Here is a 27,674-nt window from a genome sequence, read left to right on the forward strand (position 1 = left end):
AGCACGCTCCCTACTGTCAGTGCAGAGTCTGACACGAGGCTCAAACTCATGAACAAGAGATCATGCATGACCTGAGTCAAAATCAAGAGTCAGATACTTAACTGACTGAGCCACCCAAGCACCCCGAAAGCTTTCTTTTTTTTAAATTATCTTTCCTCTTTCACACTAGTGTTCTTTTTCTTACTTATTTTCTTCATATCAATATAACATAAATGCAGATATTTGTAAAAAAAGAAGGCAACTTCTTCTTAATATAATGATTCTACTACTTAAAAAAAATTATTTCCAAGGTTGGTTGAGTACAATGGTTAGATATTTTTAATACTGCTATTAGGAAAATCAGTATTAGGTTTTTAGGGACTTTCAACTTAAAGGAGGGAATTAATTCTATTTCAAGAACATCATGGAGGTAAGAACCAGCAAAGAAAGAGGCTGTGATTTTACATGCACCTTCTCCTTCCACAACCTTTACAGCAATTTCTTTTAGGAAGAACTTTGATTTGATGAATATAATGAGAGAGAGGCTTACAACAAGAATAGATTGACTAACAGCCAACCCCTTAGTATGGCTTAACAGGCCTCAAGAAAACCACTTTTTGCATAAGACTGAAAAATAATAAGCCATGTATATCAAGTAAAGCAGCAAAGCATGTACTTTTAAATGAAGAAGAAACATTTTTCAAGAGTCTTGAAATATTGAAAACATCTTAAAAAAAATTTTTTTTAATGTTTGTTTTGGGGGTGGGGGGGTGGGGGGAAAGGGAGAGGCAGAGAGAGGGGGAAACACAGAATCCGAGGCAGGCTCCAGGCTCTGAGCCGTCAGCACAGAGCCCGACCTCACAAACTGTGAGATCGTGACCTGAGCCAAAGTCGGACGCCCAACAGACTGAACCACCCAACTGCCCAGAAATACTGAAGCATCTTACTCAATTATACCTGCTGTTTATCCTTAATACAAATAATAAATAAGCCAGTCTCTGTTTTTCTCTTAAAGTATATCAAAATTCTATTAAGCTGGCGGTCTTCTTTTTTACTGCTTCACTAGGTTTTGTTATTTTAATGGCTTGAATATAAAATTGTTTTCATAGACGACCAATTCCTAGCTCCAAATGAAAACAGTAAAGCATACAAAGCTTTTATTTCCATTGTGGTGGACGGACTACCAAATGGAGGAAGGGAGCGCTGACAAGGACTGGGGATTCTTTTCAGCCCTCACACTTGGCTTTCTTGCAAGCTGGAAGAGAATCATCATCTGCTTCTGATGGCCGAGGTTTCTTCACTGTGGAAATGATTCCAAAAGCAGTTTTTCTAGTTTCTATAAAACAAACAGGCAAACCATAGTGTTTAAAGTTAAGACATGAGTGAAAAAGAGGTGTTTTAACAAGTTTCACACCCTGTGACTTTGCCTTACAGTATCTGTAAATGATAAAACCAGAATGAATGGCTATGGATTCTGATGCCATTCACCATTACTACCCTCTCCCCCCAAGGTAGATAAACATCAGTATATTATTTACATCTAATTCCCTTTGAAGGGATTACTCAAGGGTAAAACTGCAGGGCAGTTCTCCTTAACGGTGCATCCATGGCATCTTCTGTAGTCAGGACCCAAGTCACAGACCTTGGCGTGGCAGACGCTTTATGCATGGTAGAAAAATGAATCAAGACAGCAAGGTCAACAGTCAACTGAATGGCTCCCATGGTGATTATGTGTGCTCACTTCATTTGACAGCACGTACCATATCTGGGTCCCTCACTGGGTCATCAATGTACCTCTGAAGAATCAATCGTATTGTATGGTCAAGCTCCCCGCAATGCCTGTTATCTAACAGGTGTTCAATAAATACTTGTCGAGTGAATGAAGAAAATCAAGCTCATGTGTTTATTGATCTCTTGTATATTAGTGACAACAGAAAAGAATGGGAATTATGAGATGTTAGGTCAGGCTAGCAGCAGAGTTCGACTTAAATCTACCCAATATCGGCTCAAAATATACTACTGGGCCAGGCAGAGATACCTACCTAGTGTTTCTTCCTACCGTACACTGAGATAAGCACATTAGGGGCAAATGTAATAGAAATGGAGGCACCCAGAAGAAGCTGCATCTGCCTGGATGAATCAGGAAAGTATTGTAACAGAAGTAACACTAGGAATGCAAAAGAGAGAGAGAGAGAGAGAGAGAGAGAGAGAGAGAGAGAGAGAGAGAAGAGGAGAGGATTCCTTTGCAAAAGCATGGAGAGAGAAGTAGGAAGGGCCTAGTATGTTTAAGAGGCAATAAGCTGGTGTGAAGGAGGAGTGTGAAAAAAATTAGGGGGAAACAGGGCAGGAGGGGGAGCTTGTGAAGAACTACCATGCCATGAAAACACAGATCCAAATTTAATCCTTATGAAATAAGGAAGGACTAGGGAGGAGAGAGATCCATTAGCACCAAAGAAGGCGGAATCAAAGTAGCTTCATGAACATAAATTTAGTTAAGAATTATTTCTTGTTTGAAGTAATAAAAGTAAAGTTAATTCTAAAGAGTTACGCAAGCATTACTTTCTCATTTATCAGGATTAATTTACCAGGTCTACTAGATCTTTGCCAGTTATTTAAAGCATTTTAGTTTATAAAAGGGACAGAACTTCTGTCAAGGTCATTAAAATGCCAACTTCCCCTGTCCCTTCTCTACACCCTCCTTAGAATTGCTCTTCACTGGTTTCTGGAAGCCCACAGGACCCACCTAATTCTGATTCCCCGTAACAAGCCTTCCAGTGTTGAGTGGCAGCTACTACGTGTCTAAGTCTTCTGTTTTCCAGGAATGCATTTCAGCACTGCTTTTAACACTTTCTCTTATGAGGTTTCCAAGCCCTTTCAGAGCCTACTGACCATCTTCTAGAAGTGCTCCTGTGTACTGCTGCCCTTCTGACATGTGGTGCTCAGGATGCTACACATCAGCTGGGACCTCATCTATGCAGAGGGTAATGAGACTTTGAATCCTCTTGCTTCAGATTCCTTTATTTCTTCTAGTGTAACCTGAAGCCGAATTAGCAATCTTAGGAACCCACCACACCACAATCTAATACTGATCTCAATGTCAACTAAAACCTGGGTAACCATACTGTCTCCTCTAGATGTGTTGATAATTCTGCAGGGACAGCGGGCATACACTGGGACTGTCACACTAGGGTGAAGATGACTGCTACCTTGAAGTCCATAGGGCTTCCTTTAGTTTAGCTTCTAGAAAAGCCGAGCTTTATATATGACCCATGTTGAATAGTTGAGTTTTTTAAAGTCAAAGGCAGAACTTCATATTTTTCCCATTATATGTTCTTATTAGTTTCCCTTTCTTGTTTAATCTATTTTGGAAAACCAATTGTTATCCAAAATCTCAAGGATTCCTTATGTTCATTTAAAACAGACAAAAATAATGGCAGAACAACCAAAGCATGAACCAACTGTTCCCTAATTTCAAGCAAATCTTGATGAAGTCCTAATTAATGTGGCCATTCCCAGAGCTAATGTGATGGAGTCTAGGCCATATAACAATCTCAAACTAAAAATGTTGAAAACTGAAGGAAAATCATCTAATTCATGGTAAGGCAATACAGTACCCAGTTCTCCCAAGTGGAGATGAGATCATTAAAATCTAGACACAACAACACGGGCCTCAGTAACTCACCTATTCATATGCCACATAACCTCATCTACGTGTAGCAACCTATTTCTGAAGTTTAAAATTCATCTAGGTGATATCAAGTAAACTGGCTCGTGACCACTACTACTAATGCTAAAAATCACGAAATGAAGATAGGACAGCAGATCAAAGTGTACATTTTTTTCTTTTAATAAAACCTCATTTTCATTCTCCAAAGTCTTGGCATATCAAATACTTGTGGTTTAATTTTTATCATCTGATGAATAGGAGGTTCCGTGGCTTCAAGTAGGGGCATTAAGGTGAGGAGGTAGATATAGGTAAATGAAATGTGAGTAAAGAGTATATATAGTGAGCACATAGGTGAGCATGTAAACAACACGTGAGAAAAAGAATCACGAGTTGTAATACGTGTGAAAAATGACTATTTGGGTTTGTTGGTTGGGTTTCGAAAATGCATCCGCTGTTTTGTGTTCCTAATAAATGGCTTAACATCAATTTTTCATGTTTCAGTTCTCTAAAACAGTGATTTTCAGCAGGGAAGCATGCCCCTCTGGAGAGAAGGCGGGGGAGAAAGGGAAACTAGAAGCCTATCGAACTGTAGACAGGGATACACACACACAGAGCTGGAAAAACACATTCCGTCCTTATTTCTGTAACACAGGCTATATTCATTCCACAGACTACACAGAGTAAAGCCCAAAATGAAGGGCAAAAAGCGTTGACAGGTATAATTAAAACAAGCTGAGCGAAGGCGACCCTGAAGGAACTCTGCAGAGCAGGACGGTAAAAGCAAATATGGCTCCGCTGTCGGATAACAAAGACTGGCTCCTAAAATGCCCATTTGGTGTCTTTATTGGAAGAACCTGCTCACCTCCGTGCAGAAGCGCTGCTCGGCAGTTGGTGGACACGGCAGCCCTGGCATCACTCTCAGACAGCCCGAACAGCAACCCTCTGGTGGGGCCATTAAAGCTTTCAACCCAGCATCAGCCAAAGACAGGAGATGAACAGAAACAACTGCCAAGGCCAGCCCAACGTGCTCACGCCAAGAGACTCTCATTCTACAGCAGCTCTCGGCCTGAACGGAACAGGCATCTGCAAGGAGACCGCTCTAAGCTTCAAGAGTCCCTCGTTCCCCTTTTTCTACTTCACCCTTGACCCAGAAAACAAAAGGATGAGGTTCTCTCTGGCCTGATGTAACTTGCTTTTGAAGCTATTAATTGGTAACCTTATGGTAAAAGGTTAAAAAAAATCTTGCTAAACCGCAATAGCACATCAAATTCCAAATTTCCTAAAAGAACATTTCAACAACTTCTAATTCAGAAAAGGATACAAGTTCGCCACATCGTATGGGCCTCTTATTTCTAAAGGCTAAAATAAAATGAAAAAAAAAAATAGGAGAGAAGTTATTCATAACATTTCAATGATTTTACCTGCAGTAAATTAACAGGATGCTTAAGCATCCAAAAATACAGAAATCAATTGCATAAATTCCAGTTCTTATAATTTTGATGGTTTTCTTAAGTTGCTAAAAGTTTCTAAAAGAATCTTGAAAGCATTTTAGAATAGCATAAAAACAAAATTTCATATAAACAAAAACTGTAGCCCAAAAGGAATGGGGATACATTTTACTCTTCGGCAATTACAATGAGCAAATGCAGTTCAACATGAAAATACACAATAAAGATTTATTACACGACTATTTTACATTTTCCTCCAGATTTGTAACTTGAAAAGTGAAAACAAAGTACGCAAAAGCAGACTTACCCTTTCCGCAGCACTAGACAGAATTACATTCTACAGGACAGAAAGTGACCAATAGTATTAATCTTAGATAAATGTAAACCAAAAAAAAATTGAAATCTTCTAATACAAGTAACCAGTAATCACTTTATAACATTTTAAGGCTCTACAAATACCAACCGCTTTTAAAGATAAGGTAAAAAATCAAAGTCAAAGAATGAAAGAGCTTATCATTAACAGCAGCCTATATATAACAAGAAATAGAATAAGCCTTCCCACCAGATCTTAGAAAAGATTAATTTGTTTAAAAAACTAGTTGAAAAGGTCATATAATCTTAATTCAACTCACTGATGACAAACTAGACCATTCTTTTCATAGTAGGTAAACTGCAAATTCCTTATTGGAAGATAAAGGATTTCAACACATCTCGCCACCCCACCTCATGTTATTTTCCTTCGATATTTTTCTTTCCTTTAAAATTTTCAGGGCTCAGTGAGATGAGAGAATTTGTTTCTGGGCCTCAAGAATTTTGTGCTTTAGGGAAAAGGAATTCGTTAAACAATTCTAGTGTATTAATAATAATTAACCGCTAGATTTGAAAAAACATCTGAAAATTATGGAACCATACCTTTCCTTTGCAGACCTGCATCAAATTGAGGGCATTGGAAATTGTGTACCTTCTCATTGTGGAATCTTTGATGGCAGGGCTGTAGACAAGTTCAAAGCCCACACCTCGGTCAATTGCCTTCACAGGAAATAAAGAAAATAAACCGTCCCGGATAAAAACACACTGCCCTACTTTATTTTCACTAAGATTCTCCCTCATCTTCCTCCTCAACCCCACCGCCCACCTCCTGCATGTCAAGGTACAGCCTTAAACAAAAGCAGATTTACACCCGGATGGCACCATCCACAGGAGAAGGTAGGTATGTGGCTCTGTTTGATCAAAAGTTCATCTTGGCTGTGGAAAAGCTGACTTTATATTAACAGGAATCATGGGGAGGCTATGGAGAGCAAAGTCCCAGGGCGGGTAGCAAATGCGCCATTCCTCCATGAACTATTAAAAGGAAAATGGAGACATGCTCCCTATACTTAGGGTAAATAAACTATTTGCAAATATAATAAAACCAAAAAAAAAGTAATTTGACCCATTAATGAAGAGACAAAGAAATGAAGAGCTGAAAAAAAGCTCCAAGAACAGGGGTGGGAAGACATCTCAGGTAAGTCAATTATTACATACGCTGAATGAAGGAAGTAGTGTGAAGGAAGTGCCAGGCACTGTGCTAAGAGTCTTGTGCATATATTTAACCCTTATGATACCTTTATCAGGCCTTGTGGCACAGACTGCTAACTGCCCCCAGTATCTGTTCTCCCCCACCTTTTTTTTTTTTTTTTTTTTTTTTTGGTTCTCTCCTTTTTCTTTATTTACTAATAGAGTCCCTGAGTTTTGGCTGGGCTCATGGATGCCCAACAAAAAAGATGGAAGAAACCTGGGCTCTTGACGATTTCGCCCAGATCACCAGACAGGCTCGGCCTCCCACGCAAGGAAAAGAAAACTTCTTTCCACCTTAAGGCATTCTCAATAGATAGGCATCCACAGGTAAGAAAACAGCCTGGAAGGAGTGGAAACAATTGAAATCCACCACTACACTGTTTATCTTTTCTGAGGAGCAAGTCAGTTATCTTCATCCATTCACAACAGATATGTGTTAAGCCAACCACGTGTGGAAATGGTGAGCAAAAGCTAACATGGCTCCTCCCTTTTCCGAGCTTATAGTTTAGTAAGGGGACTATCAAATAATTACACAACAGCACAAAACTTCCAACTCTGAGAAGTGCGATCAAAGAGAAATTTAGGAGTGGGTGAGGAAGGAATTGAGGCAACAGTAGAGAAAGGAGCATTTTCAGAGGGAGGAGCACATGGAGAGGCTCTGGGTTGGAGGGAGTATGGGAGCACTGGGAGGAGGCTGTGGGCTGGGGAAGACAGAGTGAGGGGGCCCCTATGGCGGGAGTGGAGGCTAAGGAGGATGGGAAGGGCCAACTGTGCAGGTCGTTAGGACTAGGGACAGGACACAGCAGTGGGAAGCATCTGAAGGATGCTACCACGGGCAATGGCAAAGTCACTCAGTTGCAGCGGTGTTCTGAATGAACAAAGGAATGACAGCAGGCACAAACCAGGCAGTATGGTCCAAGTCTGTGTGTCTGGCAAATGAATTTCTATCACCCAGAGGATGAGTTGGGGGTGGTGGGCTATGGCCGCTGGAGGTCTACTCCTGAGTGTCCACAGGGAATGGAAAAACCTGTCTTCTTCCAGAACTGGGAGCCCACCTTGATTTAATTCAGGCTCCTACTTTCTCTCCCTGAACAGACACTGCCTTTCTCCCATCCCCCAATCTTCTCTTCACTTAACTTGGCCTCCTGCCTTAAGGCTCTGAGATTTTATTTTAGATTTCCTTACATATCTGATATTAGTTAAAATTTACATGCTATTTTCCATACTGCAACCTTCCCCTCTCCCCTTTTCTGACAACTTTTTCCCACTCCTAATCCTTGGGCCTGTGTTGTTTATTTCCAGGAATGATGTCTGTTATGATAGTCTTTGTGCCATAGTTAAATATACACCTCACTCCTCCTGCCTGTCTCGTACACTTCTCGAGAGCTGGTGTCATGGTACTGTGTAAAACATGTAACTGTCTTTTATATAAAAAGTGTTTAATATATGTATATTCTGAGTACACAGTAGCTTACAGAAAAGAGGTTATGTGATAATGCTGCTCACCAAGGATTATTCATATTAAAAGGAAACAGGGTGAACTTGGCTAATTATTCAACAGAGAAACCAAAACACTTCCTTTAGCCATACTTTCAACTATCCCGTTGGCTACTTCTCTTACCAGAACTACTAGTTAACCAAAGAAGCTGACATTTTTTCTTCATCCTTCTATTTGCTGAACTAAAACACAACGCAGTTGAGTAGAGAAGAGGGGAAATCAAAAGATGTGGACGATACACACAACTGGGTGATTAGGTCATAAAGTATTCCTAACTGTATCTAAAATTTTAGCCCCCACTGGGGATAAGATCAAAATTAAAACCTCCTCTTTTTGGGGATGGGAGGAAGAAAAGTGACAATTATCAGCTTAATTAGTTTCTAAGAAAAAAGTTGCCTTTGCTCTTAGTACATTAATCAAGTTTGCTTTTATTTTTTATTTATTTATTTTTTTTCAAGTTCACTTTTAAATAGCTAAAAGTCTGATACAGAAATCATACATAGTGTGCTATTGAAGGCTGTGAATATTTCCTTCATAATACTACCGTATTTTAAATTTTTAGATAGATAAAATACAGACTCATTACCTGGGCCTGCTTCTAAGACCATTCTAATGTAAATTGCCTTATGCTCATCAAATGATTGTTCCTAACAGCCTCTTTTATGAAGAATGACATTGCCTGCCTGATTGGTTTTTGTTCATATCTCTGACCAAGGTTCTGGAATAGGCAGATGATTAGATTTCTTTACTAATGAAAAATAACAGTCATAATGACACTACAAACCAAGGGCAGGTGTGTGATACTCGAATCGAGAAATACTGGTGGTAAAATTCCAAGAACTAAGCAAAGCTTAAGATGACAGGAAGAAAATAGGCAGTTGATTACTAGGACAATATACGGATTCTCTGTTAATTTCATAAAAATTCTTAATTGAATTCAAAAGGATTCAACACCCTTTTGGCGTGTCATTTATTTAAGACAGGTAATTTGTTCATATAATTCACAAATGAAAGGAACATAAGAAAGCAGTATAAAGGGGCGCCTGGGTGGCTCAATTGGTTAAGTGTCCAACTTGGGCTCAGGCCATGATTTCATGGTTCATGAGTTCGAGCCCCACATCGGGCTCTCTGCCATCAGCGCAGAGCCCACTTCAGAAACTCTGTCTCCCTCTCTCTCTGCCCCTCCCCTGCTCATGCTCTCTCTTTCAAAAATAAATAAACATTAAAAAAAAAAAAAAGAAGGCAATATAAAGTCTCACTTGTACCTCTGCTTCCATCTGCCCCATCCCCACCTCCCATAATTTCTATTAATTTCTGTGTCTTCTTCCAGAGTGTCTTCATACAAATAAATATGAGTAAATATGAATATATGTAACCTTTCCTCTTACTCAGAAGGTAGCCTACCACATTCTTGTTCTGACTCAAAGGGTTTTCCAGGTCAGCTCATAACTTCTGCACTGTTTTATAGCTGCATAGTATTTCATTTTAGAGGTATGGCATGTAATTAAACAAGCCTCTACTGACAGACATTGGGTTGTTTCAATATACTTGTAGAATAAACACTAAAGTGGGATTGCTGGGTATTATGGGTTGACAACATACCATAAAAGGTATGTTGAAGTCCTGGCCTTCTGTACCTCAGAATGTGACCTTATTTGGAAATAGCGTTGTTGCAGATGTAATTATTGAAGATGAAGTCACTGGCGTCTACTGGATGACTGCTGTCCTTTCAAAACGATGACCATAGGGAGAACACGCTGTGAGGACAAAGGCGGAGACTGCAGTAATGCAGCTGCAAGCCAAGGACTGCCAGAGATTACCAGCAAGCCCCGGAAGCCAGGAAGAGGGAGAAAAGGATTCAGAGGGAGTTGTTCCAGGAATCATGCCATATATTCTTGAGCTGGGTGAGAGTGCTCTGTAAACTTTCTTTTTCATCACACATATTATGAACCTAAGTGTGTTGAGGGATTTCTTTACTAATGAAAAATAACAGTCATAATGACACTACAAACCAAGGGCAGGTTTCAGAGGGAGCATGATCCTGATGGCATCTTGATTTCAGACCTCTAGCCTCTAGAAGCGTGAGACAACGAGTTTCTGTTGTTTTAAGCCACCCAGTTTATGGTACTTTGTTATGGCAGCCCCGGAAACTAAGACACAAGGTCAGAACGTAAAGCATTTGGGATTTTGATGGTTGTCGCCAAATTATCCACTTCCCAATAGCGATCGTCCCAATTTACACTTTTCGAAGCAACGCATGAGAATGCCTGCTTTGCCTCAACCTTACGACACAGCGTATCATCAGACCTCTGGGTCTGTGCCAGTTAGGTGATTTTAATGTGAGTTTTTCCTATTCTGATGAATTTAAGTACCTTTCGTGTTGGAGAGCCATCTGTATTTCCTTTCCTGTGAAATGTCTTTTTCATTTTCTTAATCCATTTTCGAAAAGGGATTGTTCATCTGGCTTTCTTAGCTTCTCTTCTAGGAGCTCTTTATATATTAGAGAGATTAGCCTTTTGTCTCTGATCTAAGGCCAGTCTGTCACTGGTCTTTTAATTTTCTTTCTGGTTTTTATGCCACACAAAAATTTTTGAGACCGGCCAGTTTGCTAGCACTGGTGGAAGCATTGGATCGATAAAGCACTCAACACACTTAGGTTCATAATATGTGTGATGAAAAAGAAAGTTTACAGAGCACTCTCACCCAGCTCAAGAATATATGGCATGATTCCTGGAACAACTTCACCGCTTGAGACACTATTTACTGGACATTTCTCAGTGGGGACTAATGGGACCACGAAGAGAGAAATGTATTACAGTTAAAGGAAGTGCTGAGAGGAAAACATCAGAGAGCAGAACACATACAAGCACTGAAATAACTCCATAGACTGGAAGTCATTGTTGAATGGCAATAACACTGAAAAAAAAAAAAAAAATCAAAGCGAGGGTAAAAGTATGTACTGTTTAAAAAAAATTCTTCTCAAAAACCTGAATTCCTAAAGATCACATTTTGAACTATGAAATTATTCTATGCTTAACAAAGAGCTCTGCTGTAAAGTAATTTTAAATAGCATTTCCCAGTGGGAAATGATAGCAGATTTAGAATCAGAGCTGAATACAATTCCCAAGTCAACTTTTGAGAGAAGAGCCACAAACTTCAATTCCTTATCTGCATAACAGAGGTCATCAACATCTACCCACCCTGCAGCTACTGGGCTAGAGCAGGTGAGTGCGCCTACACCATAAGTTAACTACAAGTCATCTGATTGTCCAAGAAGAGGAGCTGAATTCAATTTTTTTGAAATCCAACTATCACATGGTAAAGTTGTGGTTCCCATACAAGTTACCCAGGCTCCAGAAGAGGTTTGTAGATTTTAGAGGAAATCACATAATTGATATCATGGTGCCCTAAGCACGTGGTGAAGACAACTGAGGGGTTGTGAGCTGTAAGTGGTACAAATGGAGTGCTCTGGCGTGCTGCTCTAGCCCCTCCTTCATAATCCGAACCGCCTTCTTCTTCTGTCTTTATTGAGGAATAACTGACAAATATAATCGTACATGTTTAAAGTGTGCGATGCAATAATTTGGTACACATATACATTGTGGAATGGTTACCAAGATCCACATAATTTGTACAGCCCTCACCTGACAGTTAACGTAGTCAATACTTTTTTTTTGGTGAGAATGCTTAAGATTTACTCTCAACAACTTTCAAGTACACAATGCCATTCCTATGAACTGTAGTCACCCAAGTACATTAGATCCTCAGAACTTACTCTTCCTATAACAGAAAATTCACATCCTCCAATCATCCCAGCCTTTTGAGCTGATAACTGTCCTATGGCTTAAAGCCTCTAGGTAAAGGACTAGTGAATAAAATATCTTAATGCTTTTCACCACCACAAAGAAAAGAGTACAAATCCTATCCAAATTAAGATCTGTGCCCCATAGAGTGATCCTTATAAAGCCAACCTATCAACTTCTCATGGCCAAAGACAAGTTTACTCTCAAGTCCAAAGAAACATGCGAGGATTAAGACTTAAGACTTAACGGTTACCCACATACTACATGTTCCATACTTTCGTGGTGAATATTATTTCCATATGTTGATGTAAACACATTGCTCCATATCTAGAATAGCTATTATGAGATACAAATAATACATACACATCCATACAACTCTCATTCCCCCTGAACAATAAGCTAGCTACCTTATTATATGTTTCCAGTTTCCTCTTTCAAATGAAAAATGGGTGGTGAATAAATTAATAGGGACTTTTCTGCCTCCTGACCAATTCACACCACAGCCTACTCCTACACTAGATGAAGACTAAAAATAATCTTGCACAGCCTTTCCTTCCACTCCATCATCTAGTTTTTATTAAACAACATATGTAAAATGTTCACACCAGATTTTTTAAAAAAGCAGACACTATGTTAAATACTGCATATCCCTCTCACTTGTCAAATTTTTACTTTTCAGAATTCTTAAATTGAAGTATGTGGGAATTAAGCCAAAAATATCCATCAGTTTTCCTGAACTTACAGATGGAAGCGGACAGTGGACTGTCCTAGTGCCACCGTCCCCAGTGCCATCCTCCTCACGCTGCCCCAGTGCCCCACTTCCCTCCTGGCCTCTGCTTCCTGCCAGATACTGACAACCTGCTCAAAACTAATGACGAGCAGGATTTATCCATGTTCCACGAGCTGCACCTTAGGAAGCTAAATTAGACATATATTCATTCCACTGACAAATTTTAGGAAGTATCCAGCATAGGCAAGATATTAGGGTAATTTCAAAAAGGCCCAACCCACAGGTGGTTCTCTCCAGAGGCTCACAATCAGGGTTGAACAGTAGGGCACATTCCAAAGAAACGAAGTGAGGGGCGCCCGGGTGGCTCAGCTGGTTGAGCGTCCGACTCTTGATTTCGGTTCAGGTCGTGATCTCACAGCTCATGAGTTTGAGCCCCGAGTTGGGACTCTCAGCTGGAAACGTGGCATCTGCTTGGGATTTTCTCTCTCCCTCTCTGCCCCTCCCCCACTTGTGCACACGTGCCCTCAAAATAAACTTAAAAAACAAAAACCAAAAAACAAAAAACTGAAAGCCTTTACCAAAACAGCCACTGAGAAGCTTTCCACTGTCATGGGGCGTGAGGAACTGTGTGCGGTGCACTGCTTTCCAGACCATAGACCTGGCCTTAGAATCCACCACATGCTACTACGTCCTCCCAGCGAAGGACACGGTTGGTAAAACCATACGTGGGTTTACTCAGGCCAAGGCCTCTGGAAAATGGCCTTCCTTGTTCATGAAGACGAAGAGAAAGGTAAACAAGTTGCAAGCTGAATAGCAGCTGCCAATGGCTGCACCTCCCAACTCTAGGGGGTGCCATTTACGTAGAAACTGGACCAGCGGGTTGAGGTTGGTAAAAAGCCTTGGCAAACCTCTAGAGAGACTGGTACCTCTGGAGAGGAACAATACGTGAGGCCAACAAGACTGCCATCACCTTGGGTGCTGTATTCGTCTGTGCCTTTTACCACAGGTAGCTGGGGCAGAGCAGAGATCTCATCTGACAGGGTATCGACCAGACCAGTCCCAACCCTATGACTGAAGAGCTGCACGCCTTCTCCGTGCTGGCCTTCATTCTACCACACTTCATAAGCGAGCTGCTAAACAACATAGATCTCCAGCTCTAAAATGTGATGATTTGGGGTTTTCTCTTACTGTCTACTTATTTATCTATAAGTACCAGTAAGAACATGGGAAACAATGATTTGGGCTTAATAAATACTGTATGTTCAGTAGCACTCTCTATTTATCAAAAAAGCCATGGTTTATAGCTTCCCCTTTACATATATGACTTTAAAATTCTTAGTACTTTTCAAGTTTTTTAGTAGCATATTTTTAGGGGTAGAACATAAGCCAACTGAAATTTTTCCACACGGATTCAATTTTTGCACACCACATAGATCAATGTTCTCCTCTCACTGTCTCCCCCTATTCTTGGCATTGAGCCAATTCCTTAGCAGTGGCGACAGCAAAACAAAAACCCAACGAAGTTGTGATTCTACAGAGACAAAAGAATAGGGGAGTTATCGATCTTGAAAAAGTGCATACATTTTTAATTTTCCAATTCTGACAGGACTGGGCATGTCATCTGGACTGTCTGCTGAACCCTTTTTCTCCTTCAACAGTAGTTTTGGAGAACGGGAGACAGGTTTCGAGGCTGCAATTCTAAAATAACGTCCTAAGCCTCCCGCAGGATCTGGCTGCCCAGGCAAACAGCTGAGAGCGTGCTGACCTGCCGGCTATTGACGTGAGCTACTGCCACCTTTATGGTGAGAGAAGACGGACAAGAAGGTGTGACAGACGGAAGATAAACGGCAGGGAAAAACAAGAGAAGCTACGTAGAAAGGGAATGAGAAACCTTCTATCGCAGGGGAAGGAACAAACTTCCCTGCACACATGGCTGCCCTCTTAGGTGATTATAAAAGTAACCCTGGGGCTTTTGTGCGAAACGGCAGGCATCAGTGCAGATTTTCATTGTGCTTGGACTTTGCCTACGGTGCTTTCCGTGCCCTGCTCCTTCCTGTTCCTACCCGTCCTAGCTCACTGGTGCCTCAGGAACCCTCGATGTATTTTTCCCCCCTACCTCTTCGTTCTCAACTACCCAGTCCCCTTCATGTTCCACGTTCAGGCTCTAAGTGTCTGTCATTATGGCTATCCTTTTAAGAAATATCCTTCATAAACTCGGGTTTCTAAAGCCTTTTAAAAACATCTCAATAATTTACTGGATAGTTTTTAAGTTCCCTTTCTACCTTTGGTCAGCTTCCAAAAATAAAATCCTCTTTTCTAAACCGCGTTTGCTTTTTCCTTCTAAAGAACACTAGTTCCTTTTGCCCCTTTTCCAGTTTGTTAGTGCAAATCTGTACAGATTCACATGTGGAATGGAAAGTATGACACTTACCACATTAATAGGGGGTCTTTTGAAGTAAAATGGTAGTTTCTCTGTTACAGTTATGCAGACTAAATCCACATCTAAATGTGTACAAGCAACCTGTCAAGAAGAAAAAAAATAGGTAAAGCCAAAGGAAAAACTGGTTCATCTTAAGAAATATGGTTGTACTTGATTTAAAGGAATATAAATAGACGTGGTTCACTCCAGAGGCATCATAATGGTTCTGTGTTGAAATGTGTCTGTCAGTGATTAGCCATTCCTTCACGTTTGGGTGAAAGGTCTAATTGTAGTCTAGCTGAAGCAGTGATATGTCCACAGACCATCTCAACAGACGGAGCCTAGAGACCCTCTAACTCATGGTCTGCTACATAAGGATGGGTTGCTAAGAGAGGCTCAGTTTCTGGAAAGTAACTTCAGATTGTTCCAGAAAAGAAGCAATTAGTTGTTCTGAAATCCAATGGGGAAAAAAAATAAGCCAAAGGAATATAGGCATGGTCCATTTATTCCACAGATTTATTTTTGTGCCAGGAATCACCCCAGGCCTGTGGCTACCATCAGTCTACTGAGTGGCTGGAGGAACACTAACATGGCCCTACCAACAGCATTCTGTTCAAATTCTAACAGAAATAGTCTACATAAATGGTCCAAGCAGAGCTGTTACAAATCAAATGATACTGAATCCATTTTTCAACTTTTAGTTTCCTTTTCCTTTGTTCTAATTTTTGCTCTTATTTACTGATCAATAGTCAGCATTTACTTTGAAATGGCTTACCAAGAACAAAACAAAACAAGTAGATAAGGAAAACAGGATAAATGGAAAACCAGGGAAGCAAACAAAGCTGGGGAAAGGTTACGAGCATGAGTATAAGGCCAAAACCACTGCTAGAAGATGCAGATCTGGCTCTGACTTCACCATGACTTGATTTACGGTGACAGAATTGGCCATTTCATACCGTGTTAAAAATAAGCCTTACTGACAATGTGGTGCATATAGGCTTGATGAACAAATTCAAACTGCCAGGATGGCTATGCTGGCAAACCAACATCAGGGACATGCACGGAGGGGAAGGACAGGGTAAGGAAGAGGGGTAAAGAACACGCAATAATGTCCCCCATATGACTGGCCTGGCCTTCTACCAGTGACAGGAATGTCACACCTTGCCTTTTTTCTTCAGAATTCCCACTTTGGTCATTCCTACCCCCACAGCAGGGCTTTAGGAAGCAAGCAGTGATCAGAGACTGCTTGGCTTTAGACAGTCATAGTAACTTAGTAAGCCTGGGAAGTAATGCTGTTTTGGCAGAAACATTTGGCTTATAAAGAATCTGCCCCATCCCAAATGCTACAGCTGTCCAACTCATAAAAGACTCATTGAAAATTTGATAAGAATGGATGAAAAGCTCCGAACAGAAGACAAAACAAGTTCAGCTTCTGGTCACCATTTTCAAACTACCAGAATAGCAAAGATCAAAAAGTTCAGTAATCCACTGCTAACAAGGCAATGAATAAACAGGCACTCGCTGGGTCTTTAAATTAGTACGGGGTCTTGAAAAGCATTTTAGCAAAAGGTATCAAAATTTTAAACACACATCAGCAATTTCACCTGTAGGAATATATCCTATAGAGACCCTCTAGAAATATATTCTATAGCCATCTGCCCTACAAATGCTCGAGAATATTAATTAGTGAAAGGACAGTCACTGCAGTATCAATCACAAAAGACGCAACTAAATATCCCTCTATATTAAATAAATTACAGTCCCTGTAAACAATGGAATATGCTGAGTCCTTCAAGAGAATAAGGTACATCTCTAACTGATATTATGGAACCATATACACTGTTAGATGGAAAAAAAAAAAAGCATGGTGTTAAGAAGGGAAGGAGGGAGCGGAAGGAAGGAGTAGGTAAATATCTATTTCTAAGATACACAAAAGCTGTTAGTAGCGGTTGCCTCTGGAGACAAGGGACAGAGAATTTTAGGTAGGAAGAAAGCGTACTTTTCATTGCACACTGCTCTATATTGTTTGAGTTTATTGTCATTATTTTTCATTTAAAAACAGATTCACTTTTTAAAAGTCTGTTAAGCATTCTTCCCCACAATAAAGCTAAATTAGGTTACATTTTAACTTATGTATTGCTTTTTCCCCCTCTTATGTAACAGCAGCTAATTCAAAAATATCTCTTGTGTTGGTGTAAATACGTGTATTATAATAAACGCTCAGTTGCTCCATCTAACACCTCAAATGTAAAATGTCTCAAGCCGAATTCTTTTGTTATTTTTCTATTAATACAACTGTTTAATTGATACATTTCGATAACTATAAAATAAGAGCTAATTTCACATTCTAATGAGATACTTTCCAAATCATTAAAATGGACTAAATTTTGTTCAAGTAATATTTGCAATTAAGAACTCTATTATGGTGGTTTTGGCAAGTTGCATATGAATTCGTATCAACTGTTCTTCACCTTTTTTTTTTTTTTTTTTTTTTTGGCCAAGGACTCCTACAAGGATTTAAGGGGTTTGCACGTACCCCCAGATACATTTACCTTTGATTCTATGAAACAAGGGAAACAGGAGGGTAGAGATTCAGTCTTCCCCAAATCCCCTTCACGGGTGTCAGTTTAATACATGGTGGTACTTTATGATAAGTAACATGCAAGAGAGAGCCAGACTTACCCAGGGAAAAGAGAGAGGTCCATAAACAGTACCTCTCAATCTAAAGTGTGTGTGTGTGTGTGTGTGTGTGTGTGTGTATACATATATGTACGTATATATGTAAATATATATATACAAACTCCATTTATTTAAAATGGAGATTACCAGGCCTTTCTCCCAGTAATAAAGTCAGTAAGTAGGGCCTAATAACCTGCATCTTACAAACACCCCTATCAATACTGAAGCTGGTGGAGTCAGGCTACAGCTGGAGAAGCACTGCCTCACAAGGTACTCTGTCTCCTCAAGGGCCTCAGGTGCTGGGAGCAGACTCTGCAACACAGCTCTTCAAAGGATAAGGCACGGATTTTGGAAGGAAGAACTAAACAGAACTTCTATTTCCATTTAGTTTTTAATTCATTCTCTTAAAATCTGTTTTGTGTGTGTATATTCTTTCGTAAATCACACTGATATAATGGAACATACAAACAATTTATACGAAAATAAACATACATGTACTGGGGATGAAGGTTCAGTATCTTTTTAAATCTATAGGGAGACCACTTTGGCGACCACTGCACTAAATAACTTGAATTCTCCTCGCCTCTCCGCCAGTTACTTTAAATCTCAAATGGGAATAACTAACTCAAAAGTTCCTGAAGCTTCTACGTAACACTGTCTGCCAAATTCCACTGCCATCTCCCATCCCAAGAAGCCTCGGCTAATGGACTCCCCTCACAATCTTTCATCTCTGCCTTATCCCCTGGGGTAACTATGGCGAGGGAGGGTTTATCCATGAGACATCTTCCAGACACTCAGAATGGAAAATCGTATGTTATTTCCCATGGAAACAATGCTATTTAAGGTGGTTAGGTTTTAAACTACTAATTGTTAACATATGTGTGTGTGTTTGCTTTTATGACTCATTTTAGAGACCTCAGTTTTAGAACATTACATCTACAGGGACGCTTGTTTAAATTCTAGATAATCAGCTTAAAAACCAAACAAATAAAATCCCTTATAGAATACAACCTGTTAAGGAACAAACTGCTTGCGTCTGACCCAATTCCAGACCGTGATATACCTACGTTATGATTAAAAGAAAAATGTCTTTTTAAAATTGATTTTCTGTGGAAAACAGGGAGAGTGCTAACTTCAACTGTGTCTTAATGAATGGGTAAGATCTGGACAGAGAAGAGGAAGATGTTCCAATTTCAAAAACTGTCACCACGTCACTTTCTGAGTATATCTGTATAGTCAATTCCAAATATCTTGCATGTTATTTATAGCTTTAATCATCTCCCAGAGTATTTCTGACAGTTCTACCCACCATATAAAGCATGTGTTCATGCTTTTGAAGTCACACTTTTGAATAATCTGAGAAGAACAAGGATAGTTGAACCTTGAATGTGAGGGTTAGGGGCGCCAACCCCCCACTTCTGACTCTTTAAAAAGTTAACTACAAATAGCCTACTATTGACTAGAAGCATTACTGATTACATCAAGGCCCGATTAACAGGTTCATATGTTTTATGTATTAGATACACTATTCTCATAGCAAAGCTAGACCAAAAAAAAAAAAAAAAAATTAAGAAAATCATAAGGAAAATACATTTACTTATACATTTATTCAATGTATTTATTGAAATTACATTGTACATTTATTGAATGTATTTACTGAATTACATTGTACATTTATTCAATGTATTTACTGAAAAAACTGCATAAAAGTGGACCCGTGCAGTTCAAGTCCATGTTGTTCAAGGATCAACTGTAGTAAGATAAAATGGCTAAATGAAATTTTAATGTACTCTAAAACCTAAAGTCCTGGCTTTACCACACACTACCTGAGATTAACAGCAAATCATTTAGCCTCTCAATTTTATCTTCTAAAAAATGATGATAATAAAATATATCTGTCCAGTTTACTCCCGGGATTGTTGTGTTAAAGATAATACATAGAAGTCTTTGGAAGTATATATAAGTGTATGTCTTTTTTAAGTGTTTTGTTTGTTTCTCCAATCACCAGTAAATGGCTATGGAAATGAAAACTGTGCTTCAGAATCAGTTCAACAAACAAATGGACAACACAAAATGAGGTACACAGCCAACTTTCAGTCTACATTATAACTAAGTTGCTGTTGCTTAATAACAAAACTAAGTTGCTATTTAAAGAAGCTCCATGCACCCATGCCTCCTCCTTAGGGTTTCAACACTGAATGAGAGTCTCCTGTGGAACCTGAAAAAAAAGACACTCAAACCCAAGACCTACTAGATCAGAATCCTGAGTAGTGAGAGATCTGACTTTCCTGATTTTTAAAAATTCGACAAGGGCCTCTTGAAAACAGAACCACTTGATCCAATTCATCTTTTCCTGAAACAAAATTCTTGAGAATTACTATAATTGGGTATTTTACGAAGGGAATTGTCAAGAATTTTTTTTAAAAAGGCATTCAAAGATAATTTGTGCTGTTTCATTCATTTGTGCTAATTCATTTTGTGTGAATTAATATGAATAATTAAGAATTGATAGTTGCCTTAAAAACTAAATGTAATCACACATCAGCCTCCCTGGTCAACAGCTCCATCTACTGGATAAACTTAAAGGAAAACTTCCTATAATTTTAGAACAGACTTTGCTTAAAAATTAACCATGCTATAAAATTAAAACATCAAATACCAGTACATTTTTTTCCCTACAATGTCTGTTGGGTGGATATAGGTTTGGTAGATGGCTATTTTCTTGCATCTAGATGAAGACAACATTCAGAACTTTCTGCTGTACCTATTACACAGAGTAAAACATATTCCTGGAAAAAAAAATTACAGTTGGATTTTTTTCTTTCCTGTAATCACTTAAAATGCCCAGTGTGAAAAAAAATAAAATAAAATGAAAAACAAAACAAAATAAAATACTCCATGTATTTGGTCTCAATTTGACTAAATGACCAGACATGTTTACCAACCTTTCCTCCTGAGAAGTCATGGAAATGGCAATTTTAAAAGTACAAAGGGAATTAAATTCATAAAGGCTCTCAGAACAGGAAGGGTAATAGTAGGAGCAGATGGCTGATGCTGAAGGATTTCAAAGACTAAAGGCTGACTAATCGTGCTGGCATATGGACCACACCTCAGAACATGCAAAGGAGAAGGCTAACAACAGAGAGGAGATCTTTTATGCCATAGTAGAACTTTGCACCTTTCTCTCCTCACAGACAGCAGTGAGCAGCATGGAGGGCAGAAACTGAAATGATTTCTGAGCTAGAAAGAGACGGACCAATATTTACCTAAGGGCAGTTTCAAATGGATGAACGAGTAAGTGAATGAAGCAGAGAAAAAGAAACAGAAAAAAACCCAGAGGGACTCTTTCAATCTGAGCCCATAAAATATCCAGCAAGATGAATAAAACAAAACAAAAAACCACATGCCACCTAAGCACCCTCTCATGAAATTCCAGAATTCCAAGCGTAAATGAAAAATCTTAAGTTTCCAGACGGAGTGAAACAGGGCACCTGCAAAAGCACAACATCAGACTTCTTACGTAAAATAACAAATCCTATTTTCTTTCACTAACTGTTACTTACATGGAATAGTTTTTCTGTCTTTGGAAAAACAGCAACGATATCATACAGCCGGACCCTTGAAGACGTTGCTCTCTGGCAATACAAAAAGAATGTTATTGTACAATAACGACGAGTACACACATGGAATTCTGACTCATGGCCTAGCTGCACTTACATTTCAATCACGCAATACTTCTTATATGTCACTTCTGCTTTGTTTTGCATGCTGACAGAAAAGACTGCCTAAGCACGTGAGATTTTAGATCCCACCAATTATTTTCCTTCCTACATTGTTACACTGTGACTGGGTACCAAACTGTGCTTGAGATAGAAGAATCAAATTGGATAGCTCTTGCTCCTACAAGGGAGTGCAGGAGCCTGCCAGACAGTGAGCATCTACTGTGTGAGGGGCACAAGGGATACAAAATCATTTAAGGTGTACCTCTGCTCTCGATGAACTCACCATTTTTTTGTGACACAAGAAATACACGTACTAAGTATGATACCATCAGGTTCACAATGAGAATACTCTTAACTAGAAATTGAAATGCTAGATGTGCAAGAATATACCTGACAGTCCTAGGACAGAAAGGGAAGAATACTGGGGTGCCTGGGCGGCTCAGTCGGTTAAGCGTCCGACTTCGGCTCAGGTCATGATCTCGCGGTTTGTGATTTCGAGCCCTGCATCGGGCTCTGTGCTGACAGCCTGGAGCCTGCTTCAGATTCTGTCTCCCCCTCTCTCTGTCCCTCCCATGCTCATGTTCTGTCTCTCTCTGTCTCTCAATAATAAATAAACGTTTAAAAATTTTTTTAAAAAAAGGGAGGAATATATCAGTTAAAGAGTTACTGCTTAAAAACGAAAATCCCCAACTTAAGCTGTATGTGTGTGTATATGAAAAGGCTGGAAATCCACGCAGCTGACCCCTGAACACAGGTTTGCACTGCACAGGTCCACTTACACATGGATTTTTTTTTTTTTTCAATAAGTATACTACAGAATTATAAATGCATTTTCTCTTTCTTGTGTTTTCTTGATAACATTTTCTTTCCTCTGGCTTATTTTACTGTTAAGAATACGGCGTATGATACATATAACATACCAAATGTGTGTGAACTCTTTATGTTATCAGTCAAAAGTCATACACGGATTTTTAACTGCGTGGGGTAGGGGTGGGGTGTCGGTGCCCCCAACCTCAGTGTTGTTAAAGGGTCAACTGTATACTCAAACGGTCTCTGAATGATGGGATAATATGTGATATTTATTCTTCGCCTGTTTGCACCTTTAAGATGTTTACTTCTTACTTTGTAAAAAGAAAAGGCATTCGAAAAATCAGAAGACGAAAGGGGAGGGGTGAAGAGAAGCTGAAGCAGACAGGAAAAGCTGCTGGGAAAACCCATGCTAACACAGAGCAGCTCCCGGTCTTAGGAAAGTCCAGATCTAGGATTCTTTGCCCTCTACTTGGCCTCTCCCAATTGGAAACGGGACAAAAAGGGGCCACCAGGATATTATGGTAACAAGAAAAAATGAACGTGTTTGTGACCCACCAAAAGTCAGCTCCTTCACACCTACCTGGGCCTAGAGAACCAGAACCCTGCCTTGCAGCTGTATAAAATCCCCAAGTTTGGCTTTCCACAATTTCTTTAGCAACACTAATCATTATAAAGGAGGCCAGCCTTTCCCTGATGACTCCTTTTCTATGGCAAAGGAGTCTGTTCCAGCTCCCGATAAAACTCAGTTTCTCCGGGATCTCTCTTTCTCTCTCCTTCGTGAGATCCTTCCCATTCGCAGGAGTACCTCCCTCTCCCACCTGACTAACCCAGACAGCAGGTTCTCATCCAAACTTCCCTGTGCCTTCTGTTCCCCTGTGGAGTCAGTTTCTCAAGCAAAGTCAGCATCACACGCCATCTGCACTTCCTCACATCCCTACCATTTCCATGGAGATGGTTTTTGCTAAGGCAACCAAGGAGTTCCTTGGCAGTAAATCCAAGACATGTTTTAGCCCTTCTCCTGCTGGACTGCTTGGGCCCACTGATGCTGCTCACCCTTCCTCACTTTGCTCACTGTCTTCCTATTTCTTACAGTGCCTCCTCAGTCTCCAATCCTAGCTCCTCCTCCTCTGCCCTACCACTAAATGCTGAAGTTCCTCAGGCTCTGTCCTAGAACTTTTTATATACATTGCACTTGGACCAGGGATTCTCATCCATTGCCATCACTTCATTTGTTCTCTACAGGGTGACCACTTCCAAATCAGTATCTTTAATCAGACCACTCTTCTGAAGGCTACACCCCTTTTTCCAACTGCGCATTTGACCTTCACAATAATGTTCCAAACATGATGCCCTCACACCTGCTCTTTGTACATCCCTTCTCAGGAAAGGGTACCGCCATCGACCTAGGAGGGTGCTTAGGCCATGCCTGGGGAGTCATTATTCTATATCCAATCAACCATCAAATCCTGTCAACCACCCCCCACCCCATCACTCTGTCCAGTCAACCATCAAATCCTGTCAATTGCCCCCCACCCCATCACTCTGTACCCAGTCAATCATCAAATCTGTCAATCACCCCCCACCCCATCATTTTGTATCCAATCAGTCATAAAATTGTCAACCCCCCACCCCCCCACGACCACCTCACCAAACCTCTCAAATCCACTCAACCCCTCTGATCCATTCCCAATAATGCAACCATCATAATTTCACTTCCTCAGTTAAAACCTTCAAGGGCTTACCCAACTGCTCACCCTTACCTACCTCCCTAACCTCATCTCAGGTTAACCAGCTCACTAGGCTCAGCCCTACTGGTATTGTTTCATTTCCCAGAACACACCATGTTTTCCTTGGATCCAGGACCTGTACATAATCCATCCTGTGTGGGAACACTCTCTCTTCTGCTCAGTACTATGTAACACTTACTGGTTCTTCTGGCCCCAGTTGGAGTATCAACTTCCTTAGGTTGGCTCCCCCATTACACACTCCCAGAGCATCCTTTATTTACTGCCTCCACCTTTTTTAAATATTCCTCACATTTTAAATTATTTGTTTAGTGCCTGTCTTGCCCATTAAACTATACTTCCTAAGTTCAATAACTGTGTATTATTCACAGCAATATCCCCAGCACCCACCTTAGGTCTCATTCATGTAAATTCAGCGAATAGCAGTTGTCAAAGGATTCTTTAATTATGGTATCCCTATATATGTGCCAAGAGTAGAAGAGATTGTTATGCTATGTGGATTCTGAGGACAGGGAGAACAGGCAGGTGTCATGCCCGGGGGCAGGGTATGTCAGGAGGGGGTGAGATGAAAACACTGTTACAACACTGTTCAACCAATACAACTTACAGGGTCAAAAAGAAGCAAAATTAACTTACCAAAACATTGCAGTGAGATGGGTCCGAAACGATAATTGTCAGTCTAGTTAAAACTTTAATCGGTCTTGATTTTCCCTATAATCAAAAACATTCTATCAAAAAAAGCTCAAAATACAAATGAATGATTTTCCATTTTGGAAAATGGCCATTAAAAGGCACTAGCAATAGGGGCGCCTGGGTGGCTCAGTCGGTTGAGCTTCCAACTTCAGCTCAGGTCACGATCTCGCGGTCCGTGAGTTCGAGCCCCACGTCGGGCTCTGGGCTGATGGCTCAGAGCCTGGAGCCTGCTTTCCATTCTGTGTCTCCCTCTCTCTCTGCCCCGCCCCCGTTCATGCTCTGTCTCTCTCTGTCTCAAAAATAAATAAACGTTTAAAAAAAATTTTTTTTAAATAAATAAATAAAAGGCACTAGCAATAAAGGGTAGGAACGATCAGTAAAACCTATTCTTCCTTCTCAAGAAATTTATAATATAATAAGTGAAATAAAGACATACATATGTTAAACTACACAATGAGATTCTTTAAAGGTTATAGGACTTCAGGAAAGAAGACCATTAAGGAAGTATTGACTCGATAGTATTGACTTGATTCCTTCATGAAAGGGCTGAGTCTTGATGGAAAAGTAAGGCAGGTAGGAAGGAGCAAAGCAGGTTAGAGAACCCTACATAAAACTGGGCATGTCTGAATAGGTATTATACTTCTTAAGCAACAAAATACCCACCTGTACAATTGGCAAAGTTGTAAAGAGTTCAGACACAGCTATTGGTTTTTCAATTTCCTACAACAAATGATAAACAGTTACCCTAGATTTTACATGTGAATGGAATGAAGCGTAATGGAAAACTTACAAGGGCTTTTCAGAAAAGTTCATTTCTGGCATCCAGAAACACTAAATATATTTTTTGTTTTGTTTTGTTTTGAAAGGAAGAAAGCTGATAAGCAGAGAAGCAGCTGAGAACATCAATGGATGAAAGGGATGAAAAATCGTTTTTAGACTGGAATAATCTATAAGGTACAGCTGTTGGCCTAAAGAGAAACATACATATTTACTAGCATGTTTAAGAAGGAAATCAATTAGTAACGAGTCCAAGTCAGTAAAATAAAAAGGACTACATACTGTGATTACCATTTAGTCAATAACAATATACTTTTAAAAGTTATTGCAAGTTATTTAATTAACATCAACTCAACTTCAAGAATCCTTCCATCTGCCCTGGTACTTGACAGAAAACTCTGCATCTCCCCTACTGTTAGCATACAAAATAAGATAGTGCCAAAGAGCTTGCATTTAAGAAATATGCTCATCTGTAGCTTCTATGTTACCAATATAAACAAAAACAATTGTAAAAGCTGATTATTATTAACTTCAGAAAATGTTCTTTACCTACCTGTTTCTTTTCCTTAAATTCAACAACATGATTGATGGCAACAACTGAATAGCCCACTGAAAAGAAAAACTGAACATTCTTGTTAAATGTAACAACCTCTTTCCTGTACACATAGGCTCAGCCTGACTCAGGTCAAGATTAGGGGTCAAGAGGGACCATGTGAGCTCTGGCTTCAGACTGCCTTCTTCCGAATCTAAGCATTACCACTTACAAGTTACTCAACCTCGAGTTTCAGGTTCCTCAACTATCAAATGGTGCTAACAACAGAACTTCTCTTACACGGCTGTCATGAAAATTAAGATAATAAGCAGAGATGTTTTAGAGCAGGTGCAGGCAGAGGCAGGGCTCTGTTTGACCTCTGTGGTGTATTATTAGCGTGACAGCTTTTTTCTCGCTCATTTCTTTTGCTTTTTACCCTTACTACTTCCTGCAGAGGCCCTTTTTCTAGGGAGAAATGGAATAACAACTCCCTCACACCACTGCTCACTTCCCCTTTCCAGCTATCCACCATCAATAGATTGGGAACTCTGTGAGGGCAGGGCCTGCCTTTATCAGCCTCAATGCGGCACTGTTATGGACATTCAGACAACCAAAAATACGTCTAAATCATGACTCCTATCTTCAAGTTATTTAAACACCAATGGGGATGACAGGATACTAATATTAAAAGATAATGCTTATTAATGCCAAAAGAGTGGTTCTCCCTCTCATCAGATTTGGTCCGATTCCCTTCCTTCCTTCCCCTCTCAAATAGTTATTGAGCATCCAGTATTTGACAGGCTCTGCAGAACCTCTTTATTTTTAAACCTCTCTATCCTCACACTTTACAGTGGAAGGAAGAAGGCAGCAGTCACGATTAACTCCGATAATTAAAATAGGATCTTATCTCTCAGGGCTTCTGCTTCCCTTGGATTCAAATATGAGTAACATTCGAACACGCTGGCCATGCTGCTTCCCTCCCTAGTACGACCCCACCACCCTCCCCTTTTTAATAACAGTATTCCAACAATGTCACCCTCAAGTCCCTGCCCCCTTCTCTGAATCTCCACAGCATTCCCCATCAGTGCACCTGTTTCCCATATTGCTGCGATACTGCCGTGAGGCAGGAAGGTGGGGGGGGGGGGTGATACTAAAAGTACAAGCTAAGCATTATGTATATACTCGGAAGCCCTGGCTTCTTCCATCCATCAGCCGTGGGGCTCTACACAAATCTCCCATCCTCTCAGAGCCTCAGTGTTCCTCAATGTGCAGGAGAGAAGGAGCTAGACTGGATGAAAGCTCCCAAGTGCCTTCGAGTTTCCCGCGCCCGGGATCAGAGCAACACCGCGGGGGCATCAGCTTCCAGGGACATCCCAGAGATCCCAGGAGACCTGGACGAGGACAGGCCCCGGGCTCCTCCTGATTGTGGCCGATGGTCTGAGGGGCAGCGAGACTGGGCAGGCACCGCCGCCCGCGCCTGGGAGACTCACGGTGAGCTGCGTTCTCCACCAGCCCGCGCAGCGCCTTCAAGTCGGAACCCGCTCTCAGGTCCAAATCCGCGAACACCGCCATGCTGAAGTCACATGAGCGCCGCGCCCGTTAGCGCAGTCGCGGG

General features: G+C 40.4%; 1 protein-coding gene across 1 annotated transcript; it reads right to left on the reverse strand.

Annotated features, from left to right (window-relative positions):
* Positions 1-1,104: 1,104 nt before the first annotated feature.
* On the reverse strand, positions 1,105-27,643 carry RPP30 (ribonuclease P/MRP subunit p30). Its single transcript, XM_030334828.1, has 11 exons — positions 27,550-27,643; positions 26,081-26,136; positions 25,414-25,470; positions 24,694-24,768; positions 21,344-21,415; positions 15,114-15,203; positions 6,007-6,123; positions 5,402-5,431; positions 4,968-5,005; positions 4,509-4,588; positions 1,105-1,315 (listed from the first exon to the last, which is right to left on the reverse strand). Exons 1-11 carry the CDS (start codon positions 27,629-27,631, stop codon positions 1,206-1,208), a joined length of 807 nt encoding a protein of 268 aa, XP_030190688.1. The 5' UTR covers positions 27,632-27,643; the 3' UTR covers positions 1,105-1,205.
* Between the last annotated feature and the right edge of the window lie 31 nt (positions 27,644-27,674).

This window comes from Lynx canadensis, chromosome D2 (genome assembly GCF_007474595.2).
Source record: "Lynx canadensis isolate LIC74 chromosome D2, mLynCan4.pri.v2, whole genome shotgun sequence".
NCBI classification, from domain to species: Eukaryota; Metazoa; Chordata; class Mammalia; order Carnivora; family Felidae; genus Lynx; species Lynx canadensis.

Bases quoted from the DNA above. Each gene is read 5' to 3' on its own strand.
- RPP30 (XM_030334828.1), bottom strand. From the start codon at position 27,631: ATGGCGGTGTTCGCGGATTTGGACCTGAGAGCGGGTTCCGACTTGAAG. The intron at 26,137-27,549 runs GTGAGTCTCCCA...TTTTCTTTTCAG, and splicing joins GGTGGAGAACGCAGCTCACC to TGGGCTATTCAGTTGTTGCC. The intron at 5,006-5,401 runs GTAAGTCTGCTT...ATTTTATTTTAG, and splicing joins TGTCTAGTGCTGCGGAAAGG to CCTTTAGAAATAAGAGGCCC.